General features: G+C 40.9%; 1 protein-coding gene across 6 annotated transcripts in view; it reads right to left on the bottom strand.

Moving 5' to 3' along the window:
* The window catches only part of TNRC6A (trinucleotide repeat containing adaptor 6A), a 52,267-nt gene extending 28,005 nt beyond the window's left edge, over positions 1 to 24,262 (bottom strand). For 3 of the 6 annotated variants that reach the window (XM_074886395.1, XM_074886399.1, XM_074886400.1), the window contains exons 1-5: positions 24,112 to 24,262; positions 23,317 to 23,364; positions 20,845 to 20,880; positions 11,730 to 11,820; positions 7,994 to 8,015 (exon numbers count right to left, since the gene is read on the bottom strand). In XM_074886395.1, the coding sequence (XP_074742496.1) occupies positions 7,994 to 8,015; positions 11,730 to 11,820; positions 20,845 to 20,880; positions 23,317 to 23,364; positions 24,112 to 24,116 (202 nt within the window). In that variant the 5' untranslated portion in view covers positions 24,117 to 24,262. Of the gene's footprint in view, positions 1 to 7,993; positions 8,016 to 11,729; positions 12,168 to 20,844; positions 20,881 to 23,316; positions 23,409 to 24,111 lie in introns of those variants that run through there. The other 3 variants (XM_074886396.1, XM_074886398.1, XM_074886397.1) reach the window with 3 other exon arrangements.
* Between the last annotated feature and the right edge of the window lie 252 nt (positions 24,263 to 24,514).

The following is a 24,514-nucleotide window of genomic DNA, read 5'->3' as shown; positions in this document are numbered from 1 at the left end:
GCTGTAACTTACTCCCCATTAAACGCTCTTTTATCCCATAATCACAGCTTTAATAGCACAGATCTGGAAGCAGAAATATGTCTTGCTATCGCTCCTAACAAAGTTATCGCAGTTAAAGCATGCTACTAGTAACAAGCTTTCTATAAGAAATCAGCACTGTGCCAGTTTATTTTGGCATTTAAACTTTACTTTAAAAAATATTTAAGTAATTTAAAAAAAAATCTTACTCCAATGGGAAACTTAAGTATTATGTACAGAAAAACGTTATGGTCTTGCCCAAAAAGAACAAGAGATGAACAGGACATACAGAACGCATCGTTAAGACTTGCCTCTTTATCAACCCTAGCAGCCAAAGGGAAATCTATTCGCCCCCTTAAGTCAATCTGTTGCCAGCAGAAGCTGACAGTGCAGGTATCCCCCCCCCCCTCCCCAGGTTGGCAGGACTGTGCCAGCATTGATAAAATACCCAACGTGCAACTGCAACTCCAAATTATCTTTCAGTCTTGACAGTGTGGCCACTTCAAGGCAAGATGAAGGTCAAATAATTTGCAGAGGTCAGCTGTGAGCAAACACAAACTCAGACGCTGAATAAAGGGAAAACCACAACATCCCCAACACCTCCGCCCCAAGCAGCACAAAAGCCAAGATGGCAAGAACGGGGTGTTCAGGTGTAGGTACCTGGCTAGTAAAGCAGCTCAACACCCAGAAAGGACACAGCGAGCTATGGATGTGCGTTTCCTGGCGCTACTGCCATCCACCCCAACCACTACAACGCGTAAGCTGTACTTCCAGTCCCTCACATTATCGACACGTTAACGCACTTTTCAAATTTCTCAGATGAGGCATCCATACAGTGTGTCTACATTTACCGTGGAACTTCCTGAGATACCTCAAGACTCGATCATGACCTCCCTCAGCACTGACCTACCTACGTGGTCAAGTCACCATCTCCACCCAGAACTTCACAAAATGAAACTGGCAGTTCTAGAAGTTACTGAAGGAAAATAGTTTAATCTGTGTGGCATTCCTCCTGCTAACAGCAAGGTCACAGCTCGGCAATGCAGCTTCTCCGGTGACAAACATTTAAAGAGGTTCCTCCTAGTTACAGGTCACTCCTTCCCCAGCAACACAACCCTCTCTGGGCCCGTGCAGCCAACAGAAGGGAAAAGTGATCCAGGCTGAAGTCAGCCCCACAATTTTTTCATTGAGGTCCTGCGAGAGAAGAGCTCAGGACACAGCTCCATCAGCATCTCTATGGCGGTGGCAGGCTGGGGAAGAGGAGTGACCCTGGGTGCTGGGGAAGAGGGAAACTGAGGCAGGCGGCACTGCTGGGGACCAGCAAGGGCTCTGGCTCCGCACCGCAGGGTGGGGTGGCACCCAATTACAAATCAGGTTTCAGTTACTATAAGGCTGTATTTGTTTTCAACAATAGTTTTGCACATTGGCAGCATCTAAACGTACATGACTCGAGGCTTAAGAGCAGCATCCCCAAACCACTTCCCTGCTGTGTTCCATTTAAGTTTCCTGGCATGTCAGCAGCAGGGATATTGTTACTACATGGCTGAAAATGTAGTTTTCTGGGGCTTTTAAAATTTTTTTCATTTGTTTAAAGACCATTTTATCATTCACTTTCAGAACAGATGCATGTGAATACAACATAAAAACTAATGAACACAAACTCCTTAAGCTTTTGTTTAAGGAATCAATTTGAATACTGTCAATGTTACTTATGACTAATTTCTTTTTATTTCTACTATAATATGCAGTTATGTATTTTGAAAAACACATACATAAAGGCCTTTAGAATAAACTGTCACCTCAGAATCTGCATCTGAGTTGTGTTTTAATGGAATATTACATTTAGGCTACTTAAGCAAAGCAGCAAAGAATACTTTTAGCCACCTCCTTGTTTCACAGGAGACGGAAGTCTCAAGGGAAGAGGAGTTGTCCCCAGCCCCAGCCGCTCACCCTCCACAGCCCCACCACAGCTCTGACCCAGCGCTCCCTATTTCACAGCTGACTGGAGAAGGACAGAATTAAGGAGAGGAATAGCCAAGACATAAGTCAATTTAATGTACAGAGCACAGGGAATATGGATATTCAAAAGCTGTTAGATAAATTGACAAGTTGATAAAAATCACCAATAGCATATCAGATTCCATCAACTGAAGTCGCTACCTGTATTAAAAAAGTAGGTAACTCAGATCAGATTCCTTGCATACTGTTTTGATGCATATAATGCAACAAGAAATTATGATCAAGACTGAATTTCACAAATACAAAGAAGTCTTAAACCTATTTCCATGTATTCGTTTTCAAATTTCCTGGTTTAATAATAACTAAAATAACTGAGAATCACTGAGCCGGGGGGGGGGGGGGGGCTATTTTAGCAAATAGCTAAGAATCTGTCAACATTTTAATGCACAAGCACTTAGCACATTCCTGCGGTCTAGGTACTGCAACAAGCTTTGAAATAAAAAATTCTTCACATACCGCAACCTGTAGAACTGCTGCCCAAATCTTAACTTTCTGATCTATCAGCATGACTTCTGCTGCAACTGATTCACACCAAGTACTCTTTACAGTTTCAAGCACAGTTCAGCCTACACCTGAGGTGTGCTGACAGCCATATGCAGAAAACAACCACTTCTTGCAGCCAGTGTATCATTATCAAGCCAACAAAGTAATGGCACCACTTAGGGACACATACACATCCTCTAGCGTTCTGCACACTGTATTTAAGCCCCCCCCCCCCGCCCCGGTCTGTTTAAGTGGAAAGCACACCTCACTCAGATTTTTTTTTTTTAATCCAACACGGAACACCCCGTAACAGGGTCAATGAAAGACACTCAGTTTTCCTACAGTACTACTTCATTCACGTACAGTTTCTCCTCTCAAATAAAATAAAATCATTTCTATACGACATTCCACGAGACATCCAGAGTTGCAAACAGCATGCTTAGGGCAGTGCTGCAACCCAGCAATGTTAGTACTTTACTTCCCCAATTAAAGCTACTTTAAGACACAGTGCGTATTATAACATAATCCAATGGACTTGCAGGTAATCGAATCACTTTTGACCATAAAAGTAATAAACAAGCCACGTTCTGCCAAGCCAGTCCCTAAGCTACGGCATGAACAAGACTTCACAAACAGTTTAAGAAAATTGTATTTCTCATATTCTATGCATTCATTTCCTTAGCAAATATGGTAATTCTTTCCAGTATTATCAGCAAACTAGACAGAAATCTACCAGATAATAGGCTTGTAGTAAAGAATATGCAGTTTACATTTGTACCTTAATTTCAAAGTGAAATTAATCAGAATTCTCTTGCCTGCACTTCCCTAAGTACCACAAAGTTTTAAGCTATACAATTTATCCTGTTGAACATTTTCTGGTCCAAAACTTCTCAGAAGACTAAATAACACGTTAATATTCCAATATGGCTACTATAAATTCCAGCACCCCTTAATCATTATATTCATATTCTGTTATAAACAAGTTCCTTGTTTAATAAAAGTTTGCTCTGCACTTCAGTATTTTATTCTGAATCATGTTAAAGCAGAAAGATAGTATTAACAGACTTACAGTCTATCACAGTTAATTTACTTGACTAGTAACAGCAAGTTTACAGAAACAAGTATTAAAAATGACAGATTTTCATAAAGAACAAACCTGCTGAAAACCCACAAAGCAGGGGATGGTGAAGTTACAGTTTACAGAGAGATTCCAAAGAAAGACGCTTCCAACTTGTGTTGCTTTCCCACTCTGCAGATTTCATTAGAAAATGGAGGAGAAGCATGGTGTCATTTTACTGCTCCAGGAGTGCTGCCTGCCAACTCCTCCTGGAGTAGGGGCCCAGTGACTTAAACTCCCCCTCCAATAAAAAAAAAATGGCAGCTGTTTGAATAACTTTAATGCAGATGGAAAACAGTTTCTCGCTCGCACAAAATCAGCGTACAAAGATCAAATCGTCTACTAAACCACACAAAGAACAGCACCAAGCTGTCATTTAAATGTTTCTTCTTGCTGCTGCTGAAGCTGACCTCTTAAAAATGTATTGTAATGCTCTCTCCCTGCATGTCATGCCCCAAAGAGTTGTCAGTGCTGGAATGCTGAAGGGCAAACAGAGGAAGTCTGGCTTTCAAGCTGACACACGTAAGATGTAGTGCTAGAATTTTCGTTGTGGAAAAATGGCCGCAGCTGTAAGCTCAGCTAGCTGATCTGGAAAATATCTAACTGTTTGCCAATTCATTAACCCCTGAAGATCCGCACAAAGGTAAGTTGTGTGCCATTCCTACGGGTAATTTTAACAGCAAGCATTCCTTATTCTGTTCATTTTTGCTATTCGCTTTCAAGATTTAAAAGCTAACATAACAGTTTTTCCAATCAGGAAAAGCACAGTTAGGCAAGTGAAAAAAAAAAAAAAAACCACTGACAAAAAACAGAAGAGTTAGTGTATTCGGGCAATTTTGCTTCACAGGGAAGAAAATGAATAAGTTTCCAAGGTGGGAAATATGAGTCAAAGATTTCAATTCCACACCCAGCTATTTTTAAAAGCACTTTCCGTTTCAGTGGTTGATTCAAAGTTTATTCTGTTCTGCAATAAAAGTAGTACTTTATGCCTCTGCCTTCTACAAAGCAGAGGAATTCAGAACTGCAGATTGACAGATGTTTCCAGCTCTAGCTTGTATTGTTTCGCAGAGCACAAAAGCATCCAGAACAACTAACCACAACACTAGCATCAACATTACTGGTCAAATTTTAGAAATTACTTCACTGGGGTATTATGAACATACATTAAAGTGAGTGCAAAAAGATATTTCATCTCATAATGAAATCTCATTCTGCAGAAGTACACCCTGATTACTGAAGCGAGCATATACAACAAAACTCAAACGTTCTTAAATAGTATTTACTTTAGTGCTTGGCTTAACATTAGCTACTTGTGGCCACAGTGTGGTTTGTAGAGTCCTGTTTTAGGAGGAATTCAGGGTAAATTGATTGATTTTGTCTGTCTTTAATAGCGCTGACATTAAACACAGCAAAAATATGTATTTTGCCAAGCCAGAAGGAATACCACAACAATTGACAATTCTAAAGTATTCTCAACTAATAAGGACTTTCAAATAATAGTTATTTTTTCCTGAAATACCTGGTACAAGAGCACTTGGAGGGCACTTGTCAATGTACAAATTTGTTATGCTAGCTGCTGCACAGATAGAGAAACCTTCCACTTAGCAACTAAATAATACATTCATCTCTAACTCCTACCAACTTCCTCTTCCCTCTTAATAAAACCAGATGTATAAGACTAGACAGGTTAGAATATTTGAAATCCACAGGAATGACATACATGCATTTTTAATGACAATACTACAGTACTAAAATGCTACTTGTACCAGAAACATTTATATTAGCATTGTCTTCATCACTTCCCATTCCTATTCCTGAAGAGGGGAAAAAAACCCAAGACCAAACAGCACTATTAACTTCCTCAGAAGAGCGTCTTATAATTTTACAAGCACACTGGTAGCTACTTCAGCTGGTGAAAAAGCAATTTCTACCTTAGCTGAAACAACATTTTGAAGCCATCCAAACTACGCTTAAAAACAAGAAATAACCTCCCTACCCACCCCCACCACTTAACCAGCTACTTTTCTAAAAGAAGGAACATAATTCTGAATAATTTAGAGATCCTATACTCTTGTATTTTATCTTCAGCTCATGCACAGAATAAATTATTTAAGACATTAACGCGATGGAAACTTGGAAACTAATGAAACATTAATTTGCATCCTGAAAACAAGTAGGCAAAACTGTTGAAACAATGAAAGAGCTATGTGCAACATAAGCAACCAATTTTGTTCCTATAGAAACTCAAAAAGTTGCGTATCTGAATCTAATCATGTCTGTTCTTCAGAAGGACTGCCAGCTTGCGTTTGACAACTCTAAATTCCTGCTAAACTTCCTGAAATACTCTTTTAATAATAATGTAACATTAAAGTTGGAACTTAACACTTCCATCAGTAAACATTAGGCCTCCAAGGAGAAAAAGGAGAAAAGAAAAAAAAAAGAAAAAATATACTCTGTCCTTCAAAAGAAAGGCATTTTCTTTCAATTTGAAGATTACCATCAGGTAGCCCACTGAGCAGAATTACTGCCCTCCCGCCTTCATGCTATTTTTAGCCATTTGCTTTTGCAGCCTCGTCCCCGATGTGACGCACGGATGCCAGTGCAGCGTAAGCACGCAGGTCAAACGTTCATTCAAAATGGACATTATTATTGACAGCAAAGTATTTTATCATTCTCCTTCACTGTCTTTTCAGATATATTTTATTACTTCAGAACAAAACCAAAGACTTTCACAACTCTTTCAATCGGGTATATTATCTTAGAAGCCTTACGGCAGGAATACACAGAAGAAAACAAACGCTTGGCCTGCACTTCAAGTGCAACTCCACACACTGCTTCAGAAAGGGTGCTTTAAAAAACAAATGAAGAATATTTAGTAATTATAATACTCTTCCAGCAATTTTATTAAGTATTCAGTTCTGTGCCTAATGACAACCATAGAATTCCCAAGTGATTCCAGTGCCCGGAGTCAGGTCGGGAGGGCCAGGTGAACTCCAGAGGATGGCTGCACGGATGGACCGGCTGGTCCCGTGACTGACATCGGCCACAGGAACAGCACGTGGACGCTCCTGCAGCCACCACGCTCTGGCAGCTTCCTCTGCGTCAAGAGATCGACACCCCAGAACCAAACCACCAGCCTCCTGTGTGCGCCACGAAGGAGAACTCCCCAAGACACAGAACCCGAGCGGCCCGTGATCCCTCCCCACAGCACCACCACAAGCTGAAAACCTATTGGTCCTGCTCAAGCTGGTTTTTTTGTTTCCCATTTAAACACACACACTAAAGTATACATTGCACTTAAATAAACTAGACCTAAACGTGTCTCCTGATACCTGGTAATGGTACTGCAGTCCTTGGCAGGCGAATCAGCGCGTTTTTTATGTGGAGAACCTGCCTCCTCCATTTCAACCACACACGAACTAGGATGCTTCTTCAAACGCACGCCTCAGTAACGGACACTTTCATTTGTTTCTTCACCTCTTCTCAAGCGCAGTGTGTCCTCTACCATTTTACTACCTTCATGCGAGAACAGCACTTCAAACACTTTTTGATTTTTCCAACAGTAATTGCATCTCTGCTAAGCAGGGCTTCCAAGCTCCTGTTTCTACCACTGCTCGAGTAAGTATTAAATTAAACCCAAAGTTCCCAGAAAACAGGGATTCAGCAAGCACTCCACATGATCACTTACGCAATTACCATTCACTTCCCAACTAACAGGTTATGGGCTAGAACTAAAGCGAGAGCCAAAAGAATCTTTTTCTGCCCTTTACAGAAGTCGGTTGGAGTGGAGATCTGTACAAAACCCACAAACATTCAGAAGAACTGCAGTGTTCCCAGCCTGGCACTGAACATTGAAGTTACACCTTTCAGAAAGCACCATCCTGATCACTGTGCCACAGGCAACAGTTAAACAAGCAATTGATATGTCTAGTTTTAACTATCAAGCGTTCCCAACCCCAGTTGCACTTACATAGTTGGAAATGAAGTTTCAAACCGACCCATTACATCTATACATGGTCACACCTGAAGTGTTAGAGTGTTTGTGCGCTTTTCAAACAAAGCAAAAAAAAGAGGAAGGAAAAAAGCAAATAAGGAAAAGAACTCAAGGTATTAAGTATATGCTTGGTGCTGTGTAAGTAATTAAGAATGGAAAATAAGAACAGAAGACTCCAATGCCTGGAACAAACCCTTAGCCATTACCCTTCTAGTCTTTTGAGGGCAGTGAAAAGTGCAACTGAAGTTTCAAGGATCCCATCTTTTACATTTGAGAAGAGCTTTCAGGTGACTCGTTTGATTCAACATATTTAAACACACAGAAGTAATATACAGAATAGAAATAACCCTAAAGTTACTTACCTTTGATTTTTTGTTCAATGGCCTAGAACAAGAAAAAAAGAAGTGTCATTGATTTGGGCAGATAAGAGAAAAACCACATGTGCATGTGCCACTTCATAAAGCAACATTAGATTTTGACTTTCCTCTTTTAAAATGTTTTAAAGTTATTATATATCTATTTCAGAAGTGTTTCTCTAACCAACCCATGCCTATTATTCCTTACGCTGTTTAAATGTTATAGAAAACAAAAATTAATGTGAAAGATAACTACATGAAACAGACTGAATTAAACTTGCAAATTAAGGTGTTTGAAGCAAGTTAAAAACTGTGCCTGGAAGCAAAGAACCACCACCACTTCTACTGCAGAATATGGCAGGGGAAGAGGGAGGGACCTAGAAATTGAAAGGAAGTAAGAAAGTAAATGCAAAAGCTTTAAGTTTTTCATTGCCAAGATTCAGCTGGTTATACCTGTGATACAGCCAAGAGATCTATTTGAATAAAATTTTACCATAGGATAAAAATGGGGAGAGAAACATTTGTTGTATGGAAGTGCACCTTACTTGTGCAGTTTTAACTGCAAAACATAGTGAAACCAACTTCATAAAGGACCCCCCAAAAGCACAGATCATAGTTCTTCCTATCTGAGTTTTCTTAATTACCACTTTTAAAATGCACTACTGCCAAAGCAAAACGGGATTTAATTTGATGCGGTCACTTTGGTAGCTGTATACAACCCATTTTAATTATGACACTGAATATACTCATAGCATGCAATAAATTTGCGATAATACTTAAGCTACGATTGTCTATAATTAAAACCGTGAGGAGAGAGAAAACGGAACGTGTGTGAATGCAAGAAAAACGTATTGATTCACCGATTTGATGTAAGACTTGGCTAGATTCAGACGTTAGCACTGTTGGGGCTGACTACTGAAACTTTATTAATGACTCTTCAGTGCCACCGCCTCACTTCTCTTAAGGAAATCAAGAGCACATTAACAGAAAACCCCTCTTTTTCAGCTTCTTAAGCTGACAATGACAAGGTTACAAACAAAAACTTAAGTTATACTGTCCGGTTTGAAATGCACCCTCTTGCTCCCAATAAACCTTGAGCACAAGCTTTTCATTTTTATAATTTAAGCTCTTAGAGATTGCTAAAAATAGCTAAAGACGAAGACGCCTGCAAAATCTCTTCTGAAGAAAATCCACTGTACTAACAGCAATACATCAGCCACTGGAATTAAGAACGCAAAAATAAAGCCAATGGCCACTTACACGGGCGTATCAAAATACCCACACCACGTTCATTTCCAGTTTTGTCTACCTTATCCCTACTACACTGACTACTACTACCACTGCCCCTCTTCCTCATCTTCCAAAAGGCAGCCGCTGTATTTGAGGCCGCTGTATAACACCACAGCTTCTCATTATGCTCTTTGTTCAACAAATCTGTTAAAAAATTTATTTTGAAGACTTGGGAAGTTCCGTACGCACTTCGAACGCCAGGATGCTGTATGTAGAGCAGCTGGCTCTGAACGACGTGTTCAAAACATGTTTTTATACTGTCACAGAAAGGTAAGTGGAATGCAACCGCTGATGTCCCGCAGAAGCTGCTCAGCGTCGGGGTGCAAGCACAGAACAAACCTTCCCTAAGTGTCATACCGCTGTGATTGCAGCTGTTCCTCTACTACTCCTTTTAGTTCCAATTGTTAAAAAACTACAGTATATGTAAACCCCAAGCATTAGTTTTTCCTTCCACAGCATGATTACATGATGCCTCTTCAGTTCTTGCCATGCCTGTGCATGTGTTTAGAGCTTACCCTGAAGAGCTTGTAATCTCACCCCCCCGCCCAGTTGTGACTTGAGTTAAAAATCAATTCATTAGCTTGTCACTTGACCCACGAACGGGCAAACGAGACAACTTAGAATTTTTCAGGTTTTTTGCTGTTTCTGGCTATCCACAGCACCCAAAGAGACCAGCAAAGAGAAAGGGTCTATAGGACAAGGCTCCTGGCTGCTTTTTATACTAAGGTGCTATTCTCTAAAAGAAAAAAAACACTGAACATATTTCAGCTAGGGACTTCCAAAATATATCAGTACTTGGTGCGCGGTTAAATGCTTTAAAGTTTTTGCTAGAGAGCCTATGGTTGATAATACAAACCAGTATGTTCTTAAGAGATCAAACAGACAAAGTTAGCTTACAAAACAGAAGGAGCAATTTTGGCCAACCTGAAACTACTCATAAATATTAATGCAACGGAAAAGGGATTCTCCCTTTGTTGTGACCTGTATTAACAAATCCTCATTTTAATCTAGAATCAAGCCACGTCTGTACTAGGACTTTTTTTTTTTTAACAGCTAAGTTAACTGGCAGTTGTTCGTTACCATGGTTTTTCAGAGGTATATTCTCTTTAATCTAGAACAAGTTTAAGCTTCTCCAGGAACGCACATGAGCATCCCTGTGGCACCCTACTCTTTTGTCCACAGAAGCTGCTTAAATTCCTGATAAATGAAGTCCCCACACTCAACATTTCATTACTCTAAGAATACAGCACATGAATAAAGACATGGCTTCTGAAGAACAGTCTAGCAGGTGCTCCACAGCAGCAGAATGCATAAGCAAACCTTTCCATTTCAGGCAAAGATCTGGTTTCTCCACTTTCAAAAAATATTTATGCTTTTATTTCTTCTACAAATTCCACTCTGAAGCATGCCTTTCAAACTCATGAAAAAATGAAACTTTTGGAGGAGGAAGTCAGCTATGAAGTACCATTTATTTAGAAGATTCAAAATCTACAAGTAAACCAGTTCCTTTGCTGTTACAACTTCTGATTAAAAAAGAATTCCAGGAGGAAAATGAGTTATAAATTTATAATTGAGGTCCAAAAATTATTATGCATCTTTGCTGTCAGCTATTGAAAAGAACCTCTCATTCTGAAATATGAGCAAATACCTCTTCAAGGAGTATCGCTCCAGGACTATTTCACTTAGATTTGCTGCAAGATACCTAATTTTGTACAGGTGTGCAACGAACACCTTTATTTAGGCCAACAAAAAGGGAGAGCTGACTACTGATTTTTCGACTATATAATAAATATCTAGCATTAGTCAATGGAATGAAAGAAAAACTGTTAAGCAGGTTCACTTTGCTACCACTGCTTAGCAAACCAACTGAAATGAACATGTTTTTAAAAACAGATTTACAAGCTCCTCTCAAGTTTAGAGTCAATATTTAGAATCAATGGCTGTGATTAATACATTGACAATAAACAGGAATTCTGAAGTGTCTACAAGCATTTCTGTGATGCTTCTATTCCAAAACACCTTCCCTGTCAATATCTTTAGTTTTATCCACCTTCCCTACGAATTGTCTTATGACATGTATCTCCATACTGAAGGATAAGAAGGTAAAGTAAGGCTACAGCTGAAAGCCACTATCTTTAAAAAAAAAAAAAAGATAATTATACTCTAATAATAAATGAACTGACATTGAGGAAGTTTTCAAACTTGAAACCACTTCAACTAACAATCAGGAAAAAGACTGGTCATCTCAGAAGAATATTTAATCTCTGAAGAAACTGTACACAAAGCCAATGAAGATGTTCAGCGTGTCAGTTAACACTAAGACAGTACATTTAAAGCTTAAAACATTAAATCAAAAAGAAAACACTTCTGAATAGCAACAGCTAAAACAGAGTTGCTAGTGATGAAAAGTAACCCATAAGCACAGGTTTTTAGTTTTTAGTGTTCAACATACCTTTTTTTGAGCAGCTTCCTTCTTCTTCTTGTCTTCTTTTCTCTTTTTCCTTTCTTCCATCAACTGTTCTTCCTCTTCTTGCACTAAATCCCTGAACCACACAGTTTGTAATTAACTCTCCCAAAATATAATCTGTACACACTTAGATTCATTTTAGAACAATTATTTCACAGTGACACAAAAGGAACTGGGGAATTTTACTTCTAATTGGATAATATTTCTACAGGGACTATGTACTTTCACTGCAAATCACAAGTGACAAAACTTCAAGAGCAGATGCAGTGTCAGGCTACACGTTAAGATTTTCTTTTTTCCAAAACTTACAGTGAAGGCTTAGACATTAATTTGATTCAAAAGCCAGCGCAAATTCAGATGTTACTGAATCTCTACCTGCTACCGTGGATTTGTACGACTGAGCTCTCGCATCCCAGCCCCCCACTGGCACTCACCACCGGCCCTGACCCAGCCCAGGGTTTGACTACGCTCACACAAGGCAAGCAACGGGTCCCTCCCCAGCCAGGCACCCCTCTGGCATCAATATGGTGCCTAGACAGCCAGGGAGGAATCGGCATCAGCCCACTGATCTTAAACACCACCACCTCTGCCAAGAAACAACCCACATGCACACATTTTCCGGCCTGAGCAGTGAGATAACTCAGCTGGCTGTGTCTGCATGGACGGGACTGCTGACGTAAAGGACACATGAACTAGAAGGAACATGAACGGAAGAGCACGGTCAGACCAGAGCTTTCAACAGCAGGGCAGTTTTACAGCACCTCAATCGAGCGACAGAACTAACTTTTCAAAAGTCAAAACAAAACCTATTACATTAGTTTAAATTCACTTGATTCATTTCACGCGCTAAAACAGAACACACAGCAGCAACACCACTTTCCAGATTATGTTGTTTAACAACAGACTTCAGTGAAAGCAAGACAAGAGGGAGAACACGGAGAGTATAAAAAGCAGAAAGAACTGAAGACATGCAAGCACACTTGCAAGCTATCAGGGTCGGTAGGAATTAACATCTGATACAAATTTCAGGATAACAAAAATAAACTTTCCTTTAAGGCCATGCTTGGAGAGATGCAGTGATTCTTGATAAGAATGAGAACGAACACACAAACACAACTGACAGAAGAGACCGTGGCAACAAGCAGGCAAAAAAGCCTTTGGGCTAATGGTGCAAAAAGCTCGTGACAACACGGAATGTGCAACAGAAGATGAGTTAGTTGTTTCATACATGGGAATAAAAACAATTGCTCACAGAAAGAAGGATTCTGAAGTTTAGAAAGTAACAATAAAGCTGAATATAAAAATAAAACAGTGGCGGCAGTTTGTTTTTGTTAGGCAGAGAGAGAGGGAACATACTAACATACGAATATTCAGTTACTTCAAAGTTTGAGATTTGGAGACTAAAGCATTTTTATGTACTAGAAAGCCAACTTGCAGGAGTCTTCTTTGCTCTTTCAGGGTCAGGAATGCTTCCAAGTTCGAAAACTTGGAAAGTTTTGGTCCACGAGCCCTGACCATATAGTCAGGTGGATGAGATTAAAAAAAATACGTTGAAAATGTTTTTCCAGATCTCTTTCTAAAGCGTATATCCACCATACATCCCTCTGATGTCCTGAATCTTACCACCAGCTCCACCACACATCTACCCTCTCACTGGGCAAACCATGTCCTTCAGACAAGTCCTAACTTCCGTGACAATTGGAACGGGATGTGGCAACGTTCTTGCTGCTCATTTGAGTTCTACCTTTAAACATTAAAACTGTTCTTCTGTCCCACTGTCAGAGTCTTCAGCAAGATGTTGAAAGTGGTTCTCCTCCCAGTAAGGACAATGTCGCAGTAACGACACTTCCGTTTAAAGTTCAAAGCTTGCGGCCACTTGGCTACTATTAATATTAGTTTCAAACAAAAAGAGATAAGGTAGTATTTTCACATGACATTGACTGTGGAAGAAAAAAGCCAGCAATATTTAAAATATTTATAGGGCACAGAAACTTCCGAGACTATCAACACAAGACAAAAAAAAAAAAATCGTATGATTACATTTTGGGTAACTGAAGCAGTTTTCTCAAATCTATTTTTATTAATACTGCCAGACAACAGTTTTGCTTTATCTAGATGGTAAAAATCAATTTGTCTGGAGGGAGGAAAGTTTTATATTCACAAAATTAACAAGTATTTCTTTATTTAATCACAAATATCTTCTCTGATTTCTCTCTGTAAACAGAAAACCTTTGGAGCTTGGCTACATGTATCTGTAGAGCAACTAATACAAACAGAAACTGTTTTTCATCCCTACTTGCCAAGATCTTTGTTCTCACTGCAAATCCGATTTCATCCTCTACTTGCTTCTTTTCCCAGTGCTCCCTTCTGTTGGAATAACACTGATTTATTGTATATCCAGCATTTCTTTCCTCCTCTACCACTTTTAGGGTGACAGTTACAAGTACCCGTCAACTCACGCTGCATGTGTTCACAAAAGCAGTCTGACACTGCAGGTATTTCCCAGCCTAGAGCTGCAGCATGCTTTGACAATGAGCAGTCAAACAATACCAGTATTCTTTCCACCCTACATATACAGTAATGTGCTACAGACAGACCACTGCTCTAAAAAGTTTCCACAAATCGAATTCTGTCTTTCAAGATTTTCTACTAACAGAGAACAAGCATTACTTATTTCTTCTTTAAAAGAATTGCTTCTGATGTGTTAAGATATGGAAAAAAAAAAAAAACTAAAAATGGTATTTCTGAGACCCCTCTGTATTTTAGTTGCACTGTAAGACAAATCACAAACCATCAAACACATCATGGCTATTCTGCATTTTAGCATAGTTTAATCTGGCTGCAAGATTCATTGAGGACTGTCTTACTGCAAAAAGCAATCTTGCATTTGCAATTAGGTCTCAAAAATTGTTTCATAGACAACTAAGAGCTTAGTCACATAACTACAGAAAACAATTCCAGCTGGCCAGTTTCATTTAAAGCAATTCCTTGGATGGTTTGCAAGTTTGAGGTAACAATTAACCTGCAGCGACATCTGTGCCCCATAAAGGTGACACATTTGGCAGTTTTGTCCCTCACTGTCTTGCATCCTGAGCATTTGTAACCAAACTGAAGTTGGTAACACTGACCCCCACTTTTGAGTTAATTTGGAATAGTCCAATTTTTAAGAGGCAATTGGAATTGGTAAACGATACAAGAAGCACGTGGGTCTGAATTCAGTCTAGAAAAAATAGCTTCTATATATCACAGTTCATGCTGGATAGAAGACACGACTCGTTCACAGCTGACTTCTGTACAAAGAGTCGTCACCGGTGCGCTATTCAGGAAGACAGCACTTCCTGAAGTACCACTGAGAATAAGTGACCTCTAGCCCAACTGAAAAGGCCAAGTACCATATTTTCCTCCCTTGGGCAGGAAGAGTTGTGCCTGCAGCCCTTCTCCTCTCACCATCTCACTGCCTCTGTGCATCACGCACAGCTACCCCACACGCTGCTGCTGGGCCAGCACCTCCCAGAAGCGCCAGGTCACGCACAGGTTCTGTGAGCAGGGCCCCGGATCACCCCAGGAAAACACACCGTCACAAGCAGGCTGTGCAGCAGGAACTCCTGTCACCTTCTCATGATGTCCCCTGTGCTGAAGGCTGCTTAGATCCGAGGAGGGAGTAAGCTACGATCCAGAGCATCAATCAGCCTGTTCTGGTCGCTCTCCTTCCTGGGGTGCCCAGCACTGGCTGTGCACATCAGTGCAAGATGGGATGAGCTGCCAGACTTACCCCTGGAACCACGGAGCTGCTGCTGGGAGACACCATCAACCAGGCTGAAACCTGCCTCTGCTAGGCTGGGTGGCCCCGGGGAAACAGCCCAGCTCCCTCCCGACTGCCACAGCAGTTATGGGCACAGGCTGAACACCTCTGATGTAGGAAGTGTCAACAGTGCAGGATGGTACGCTACTGGAACAAAAGGCTTTTTACAGGATTTCTAATAACCTGAGAAGAATTCTAAGAGTTAAGAAAGCCACTAGCAACTTGTTTTGTATAACAAATTTCAGTGTGTCACACGCAAAAACTACATTAACTGAAAAATCATTCAGCTTTTAGAAGAAAGCTATAGCACTTTAAAGAGCAAGCAGAACGCAAAATAGTATTTTCACAGAGAAAAAGAAAAAAACTCAACAATCCTGCTACAGCTAAATCAACAAGATTACATTTCATTTTTAGAATACAGATGCTAACAAACAACACACCAATATCTCTGGAATATTCTACCAGAGCACCTTTTTGTGTTTCCACACAGGAACAATCAAACTCCTAAATTATGACACTGTGATCATTCTATTTTCATGTATTTAAGAAAAACTGATCTTAGATTACAAAGCCAGCCTAGAACACCTAAAAAACCCCCTATGATTAATATCAGGACCCTACGTGACCCCTGAAAAGAAATTACCCACCTGTATAGTTCACGACAAGTTTTTAAAAGAATATTAGATTACCATTATAATGTTAAATCTCAGTGATTGGAAAGCAAAACTAACCCACTGTACAATTAAATAACAGTGAAGCCCTTACTGCCTCTGTTCTTCACTGAAAACTGACTCTTTCAAGGTAGTCCTATTCCCTCTACCCTCTTACATAAACATAAACCTGAACTACAAATTCAGATTTCTCTATTAAGTCATCACAGCCTAAAGGAGAATTCCTCAATTTCCATCTCTGACAGCTGAAAGCACAAATTTCCTTTATTCTTTCTAACACATTCATACAGAGCCCTCTCAACAGACAGCAAATGAGAGTATTTATGCATCAGATTCCAACACCCATTAGAACACATAACAAACAAGCTACATTTTTAATGCTACTCCTTGAGAAACAGAAGTGTTACGCAGTATTTCCCATTTATCATCTTAGACTTTAATAGCTACCTATTCCTGCCCTATTATTTTTTGTGTACAAACTATCAGCAGCTTCATGTTACTTCACAGCACATAACAAGAAATAGTAGGAATCCAGTCTCACAGTAACAAGACAAAGGCAGAAAATTAACAAGTTGTTTTGCTGGGCTTTTCCCTACACCTGGGTAGATTTGATCCAACCACCTCGTACTGCGAAATGTTTGTAGCAGCACGCTTGGTCCATCAGCTGGCCAAGTGAAAAGCAACGACTGAGAATTCGGATTCACAACATGAATATATAAACAGACCTCTATTATTTCCCCTATCAGCCATCCAATTTTCACTAACACACATGTACAGGGAATTTCCTTTTCCTCCTATATAATTGGATTAGCTTGCTCAAGGTTAAATGGTCTTAGCAGAAATGCAAACCTTATTTTTCAATTCAGATGAACTGAAAATAAAATACCCACACCATACGAAATTCACATTTGAGACTGGAGCAAAGGCCTTCAAGTTTAAATAGCTTGACTTGAAAGGTGCTTTATTTTCAAGTGAAACCAAATGAAAACAGATCTTGATCTCAGGAGAGACTGCACATTTGATGGCTCCGAGAACATAAATGTAGAAGCCACTATTATCTGCATAATTTTAAACAGACTGTCAGATAAATATTTACTATTATTTTTTTTTCCTCTAATTGTATACCTCAGCACAATTCTTGTTTGTATAAGGGGAAAAAACCCATCAAATTACCAAAACGCTTTCCTGAATTAAGCCATTAGAAAAAAAAAAAAAGTACTTTTTAAGCTTCTAGGACAGGTATCACTTTGGCAAGACAGAAAGTACCTTGCAATTCTGGGTGATTTTTGATATGAAGTCTTTCACTTCATTATCATAATCACATGCCATTAAATGAAGAACAGCTACATTCTTACTTCTATAGTCAGCATTCATTACTACTTCTTTGTCTTAAGTTTTGACCATTCTAATTTTATTTTTGTATGGTTCAACTTGTTATTTGGTTTGTGAACTGGAAAAAAGCTGCCATGCTCAGAATTGGAACATTTCAGGTAATATTTATATCAAATCGTATTTTACTTATTAAATTATCAAAAAAAGTTCTATTAATCTATAATTTCAAAAGCTTCAGCTTTCATTGCCAAAATATCTGGGCTGAAATAGACATATTTAACCTCAATTCTTATGCTGTGGAACAGGAGAATCAAGTATACCCACATTTGCCCTGGAAGATGCACTGAGGATGCAGTAATTAATGTTTGTGCAGCGTGCTATCTCTGCTGTTATAATACGTGAAAGGGAAACACATTATGCCACAATAAAATTACAATTCTAGTCACCTCACTGAGGAAATTATGGGTACGAGAAGAATTCTGACACAAATTAAGATCTAAGACATAGCGCTGCATTATTATGATTTGAACTCAATATTTATCTCTGAGTGAAAGCATTTATTACACGCACACAGCAAATCTCAACACTGCAATAAAGCAGGTCGCCGTTCGGCGTTACCGCCAGTCACCCAGCGTGCCCCAGAGCGGAGGCACCCACGCAGCAGAAGGGCGCTCGCTCCAGCGGGGCGAGGCCTCTCCACCGCTGCTGCAGGAGATGCCAGCGCCGCTTGGGATGCTCCCGCAGTCAGGCAGGGAGCTCCGAACCCCACTGCCAAGCCACGTTTCCCTCCCGCTGCCCCACAAGATGGTGCTCGCACATTTTTAAAGAGGCTGCTTCCATCACCTGCAACCGCTTCCAGGAGCCCCGAGGCTGGGCACGTTCAGGGGCTGAAGCACATCAGACCCTCACAGACTGCGCCGGGGTTTTCGGTGTCACCGCAATGGCCCCTCCACGCTGAACACCTCAGCGACACAGCACTGCCCCGTCCCGACCGACACCGGGCAGGGGGTCACGCAGGGGAAGCACCTGCCCGCTGGGCAAAGGAGACCAGTTAAACAACTAGCCAAGCTCTTCCTGGCCCTGTGTTACTAACTGCAGGTCAAAAGCTATTTACCAGGCCGTTTCTCAAAAGGATGCACATCGCTCAGCCTATGTATTGACACGGGAAGCAGGAGACACTGGTAGCACAGCGGCTAATGAATCCCCAACCACCAACTTCTGCGTTAGCCCTTCAGGGATGTTTACCTCCTACCCATTTACTACACGGAGTAAAGATAAAAGTAAGAATTAGAAGTAATTAGACACAGTGCCTTTTGAAACCACTCTAAAATTTCCAGTGATGAATATATAAAATAAATCTGTGGAAAAATAAACAAATAAATCCTTTCCACCATTTGCTTTTCTTCTAGTTATAACTTAGCCTGCAGTGCTACAGGTGGAACACTGCCAGGTAACTACATTTAAGTATCTGGAATTGAAAGATCTTTTACAATTCTGCAAAGACAGTAAACGTGTGTGTGAACACACTACGTATTCAATCTACGTCTGCTATCCTGCACAGACTTCCAAACATACTGCTGAGACTTTAAGCTTTGATAATTTTTCTGTATTGTGGCCTACAAGTTCCCTAATCTTTAAATTTTTTTAAATTATGCAATTAGATACAACTGCCAATAAAAATTATGTCTGTTTCTACAAAAAAAAGCGCTAGCTTTTCTACTAAGCCATCATTATACAAGAATCAATTATAAAATGTGTATTTTGATTAAAAATGGATCCTCCAATTCGTTTATTCCTTTCCACAAAATAGCTTACTACACCAAAAAGAGCACTCTTCAAGTTTATGGAATAGAAACCAATACTTAGAAGTTAACAAAAAAACCCCAGCAAAACCCACCAGCGCCTTAAATGGAAATGCTCTGGCAACTAAAACCACTCAGCATATTACACAGGAGCAAAGAAAGCCTCAGGCACCGATAGCAAAACAAAAACACTTATTTACAGACGTCATGTATGTATGTTAATTCTTTCCAGCCATTAACGTATAGAAGAGGTGCTGCCAAGCTAAAAATTGAAACAATTACTTCAATGAATAATTAATTAGTAAATGTGTGTCAGCTACTTTATTTTTTTTGCTTTTAAATATCTTAGCCTCTAAATTATCACCCTAAAAGTGAAGTGACAGAATTCTACCTACCATGTCTACCACCACCACTTACTTGGAACACACTCACCCTTCCCGTTTTCCCCGTGCAGAAGCTGGCTCAACAGAACTGTGATCCAAACTACAAGCACTGTAAATACGCCACAGTTCTGGAACAATGTGTGTTACAGTTCTGCCCTGAAGTTTCATCTGAGACATTCACTGCTACATAAGCATACAAAAGACAAATCTCTTTCCCAAGAAGTTTATCATCTAAATACACAAGACTTCAGTAGCAGCAATAAACAATCCCTGTCTTCATTTAACAAACGATGAACTGGAGAAGATCGATGAAACTGCTTCTCCATAATCGCACTGGTCGCGTAGGAGATCTGTAACAGATGCACAAACCCAAACAACTGTTCCAGCCCAGCATCTGAACCGTAAGACCACCCATACTCTAGACTGTTACAGTTTTGTTAACGGAGAGACAAGAACTGTACTGCACAGCAGATTTGCTTTAAGTCTAGAAAACGAAACAGTAAACGCAGGTTACCTTATGGGGATAACCTGAGAATTACGCATGACCTGGAAAAATGTGTGTAGAGGAGAAAGGAATGCATAATTTTGCCTAAGTAACTCTAAAGGTCTTGAAAAGTATGAATAGAATGCTGTCTCTCTGCAATAAACTCTTCCTGTAAGAAGTTTATCAGGAAAAAACCCACACCCCCCAAAAACCCAACAGAAAATCAAGTGCTTAATTATCAACAGAAATGACTACATTTGACACTGTTTCTCCACGCCCCTATCATTGAGCCATCTCATTTTTTTTTTTCTACAGCAGATAAGGAAAGCCTCATGGAAATATGATAGTTATTCTAACATGGAAGAGTAAAAGAAAATAAAATTGTACAGTAGTAGCTTAGTGGAATACATGGATGAAATCTAGAGGTACATATGATTTTAGGCAAAAATGCTTTGCTCTCCCAGAACATGGACAGTCTGCAACCAATGCAGATGGAATCTCTGGAGCGGACACACAGGTGAATGAAAGCAGTGTGTGACTTTTCCCTCTAATTTGCATGCTTGTGAAGGAAGAGTCAAGCTCCTGTGTTTGGAAAAAGAAATTGTAAACATATTTCAGATATTTACCTTCTCTCAGTTCCACATAAATGAGGCAGGAAAGCCCTGTTTACCAAACAGAATTAAAGAGTTATTTCTTCAAGCAGAGGAACTAAATGGTGATCTTTACTGGTCCCGAATTTAACCAAACTTAACTCTTACATTCCTCCAGTTAGTAACGGACAGTTCTTGTTCAGCGGTAGACTGAACAGGTGACATTTAACTTGAAACGTTATGCAACAATACAGTGTGCAATACATTTACGTGAATTACTGTTGCAAATCATGCACTAATCTGATTTTTGAGACCAGGAATATTTGCATAGGGCTAGGCGTGTATGCATTTGAAAGCGAACACAGACCAAATGAAGATTCTTTTCCAAAAGGCCAAACAAGTCAAATTGCTAATCCCGAGTTTAAAACAGCATCACTCCAACTGGACAAGCAAGCTGTAGTAAAAGCTATAATACTTATCCTATCGCAAACCTGCAGTCTAAGCCAATATTCCTAGTAAAATAATAAATATTTGCTACCCATTCATTTATAAGCATAAACTCCAAAGGTGACTTCAGAACATACATGAAGCCATGCCAACGTCCCATGGAGCCTACCGTCTATATATACACACTATGCAATTTTACATTAAGAAAAACTGTAGCATAGGTCTATTTACCTTTCCCAGGAAAAGATATTTGCTCTTTTACAATTTGACTAGGTCACTGCAAATTTAATAAGATCATAAATAATGACATTAGAGAAAGAATGAGGGCTATCTGTTGAGTTCTACAGCACTAAAACAATTAATCAGGCCTATCCTGAGTAGGCAGGCCACAGTTTTATCAGGCTATGTGCTCACACGATGAAAACTCCCTCACTAAACATAAACCACTTAAAATACAGGTTTCTGAAAACAGCTGGTATATTGATGTTAACTTAAAACCAGATCTGAATCTTTTAAATGAATAAAACCTACACCTCTGTGCCAGAAAACACGGAGACCCATTCCATATCAGAATTTACTCAGCCAACCTTGCTCTGTCCCCATCCCCCAGGAAGCACCGAGTTCAGGCAGTTCTCTAGTTTACTTTCACTTCTTGTCATGCTGGCAGGGGTGGCAGATAGTGACAAGAGATCTCTCTTAACGTCATAAAAATGTGAAGATCTACTGACTCGCTAAGACTTGTATCAGAATGTCGTTTTGAACTTAGCACTCTGTCCATCTAAACAACACAGTTCTGAAATTGCTTCTGGCATCAAATATGCACTGCGTGCTTTTCACAGAACAGTGATGATTTAATTTTTTTTTTTTTTTTTTACACAGCATTTTGGAACCTTTTGCGGACAGATTACTTAAAGAGTGGCAATTTGAAATCATTCTCTTCGAGTCCCTTTAGCAATGACCTTGACGTTGTATTTAAAAGCAATATGGTAAGTGTTCTTAAAGCAATATGGTAAGAATCTTAAAGATTCTATGTATTTCAACAAGAAAATGGGAAAAATTATTTATACTTAAGCATATTACCAAAAAAAGGAAGACACACACTGACAGCAGAGGAAAGCCAATCTGTTTTCACAGTGCAATCACAAATCAGTCTGGAAGTTGGAGAGTGATTAGGCACGGTAAACAAGTAAAAAAAGCAAGGAACCAGAAACTAATATTCTGTCAGTTATATTCAGGGTTTCAGCATATTGCAAATGGCCCTAGCAGAGGTCCCTTTAAAAGTTCACTAGCAAAAGTCCCCTTAAGGTCAAATTGAAAAAGAACACAAAAAGAAAGTAGGACAAAAGTCAAAATCAAAAGAATGTAAACAACAGAAAGACGTAGATATTTGCAAGAAAGTCACTGTACTAAAAATAAAAGGTGCAGAAGAAATAACTTCTTAAATACAAAAGTGATGTATGTTACTGGCACAGAATTCTTAATTCCACATAACTTTACTCTTGAGCTAAGCAACTGAAAAAAGGAACTGCCCATTCTACAAAGTTCTCAAATAAAAACTTGCTATTGGGAAATCCACTGCCTTTAACTCTTCATGGAAAAAGAAGCAAGGACCTAAGAGTTATATGGCAACATACAGTTTGAGTTCAAAGCAAGTTTCTTGCCAAAACCAAGTACTTCTTGCCTCCCAGCAATATTTGCCTGAACTTTATAGGAAAAAACCAAACAAATCCTTCATTCTTTTTTTAGTTACTGTTAGGTACCACAACTTAGGACAGAAAAGTTATTTTTATCTTCAAAAACCTACTCTATTAAAGAAACTCTATTACAGAACCTGATATTGTTATTATGCAAAAGAAACAATGCTAACAAGGTGTTTAGTCGACTGAATTAACTAAAATTGCAGAGATTTCTCCATGCAATAGAGGACATTTTAAATTCAGGGTGTTTTTCATCCTTACAATTAACATGAGATTAAAGCTCCAAATAAAGCCCACAATGATTTCTAGCCCAAGGCCAACTCTCGTTCTAAACTGTAGGAGTGAATTTAAATGAGTATCTTACCTGCTTAGTTTTCTTTCGACTTCTTTGGTAGCTTTAGCTTCCAATTCTCTGGAACAGAAAGTGGTGTTGGTTTCCATGTCAACAGTAATGCAGCACAAAGCAAAAAATAAAACTGGAGCGGGGTTAAGATACACACTGAGCTCCATATGTTGATTTGTCAGGAGGAAACGGGGAGACCACAGATTGCCAAGTAATCAAATGATATGTTTACCCAGGGACAGCGAGGCAAGCGGAGCATAACCAAAGCCAGCGCTCCTTCGCTACTACACAACCTCTGCTTAATCCTTTCAAGTACTTCAAGGAAAACAATTCTGCTGCATCACTTAAGCCTGAGAAGTTGTTTAAAATACAGCAGCGAGAAGAGGAAGCCCTCCTCGCCCTCCCAGCCTACAAAGATCGGCGGCTACAAAGGGCTGCCAGCTCCGCAGGAGCAAACAATAACGAGCACAGGAGGTCAAAGCTCAGCTCCGCAGGGAAAACATCGCTTTGGGGCAAACGCCGCGGCCCCTCCGCGGACCGGCCCCTCCCGCCGGCTCCCGCCCGGGCGGGCACCGCTCCCGCGGGGAGCCCGCCCGCCGCCGCGCCGCAGCCCGCACCCCCGTCCCCCGCCGCCGGAGGCGCCGCCAGCCCCGGGCCGCCGCTCCCCCCCCCCCCCTCCGCCCCGCCTGGGCCGCCCCGGGGCGCGGAGGGGGCTCCCCGCCGCCCGGCCCCTCCCCCGCCCGCGGCGGCCGAGCCCCCGCCGACGCCTCGGCTCGGCGGCGCCCGCCCTTCCCGCCGCCCGGCCCCACCCGCTACCTCATGTATGTAAAGTGCTCGGAGTCCGGCCCGGCGTGGCTGCGGCCCGGGCCCGGCGCTGGCGCGGCGGCTCTAGGCGGCCTGGGCCCGGCACTGCGGAGCGGGAGGGCCCGGCAGCTGCTGCTGCAGCACCGCCGCCATTTCCTGCCTCCTAACCCGGCCGGGTCCGGCCCCGCCGCACAGGAAGGGAAACCCCGCCCCGGGCAGCACTTCCGGGTCGCCGCGCTCCCCCAACATGGCGCCGCAGCAACCGCCCTAGCAACGGGGTGGGGGAGGCGACCGGCCGGCGCCCTGACATTGAGGCTGACCCCGCGCCAGGCCGAGCCCGCGCAAGGCCGCCGGCCCCCGGGGCAGCCCCTGCCCAAGGGCCGCTTAGCGAAAGGCTCTCTCGAGCCCGGCGAGG

This window comes from Strix uralensis, chromosome 16, assembly GCF_047716275.1.
Source record: "Strix uralensis isolate ZFMK-TIS-50842 chromosome 16, bStrUra1, whole genome shotgun sequence".
In the NCBI taxonomy this organism is placed as follows: domain Eukaryota; kingdom Metazoa; phylum Chordata; class Aves; order Strigiformes; family Strigidae; genus Strix; species Strix uralensis.
This window is presented reverse-complemented; position numbering and strand designations above follow the sequence as displayed.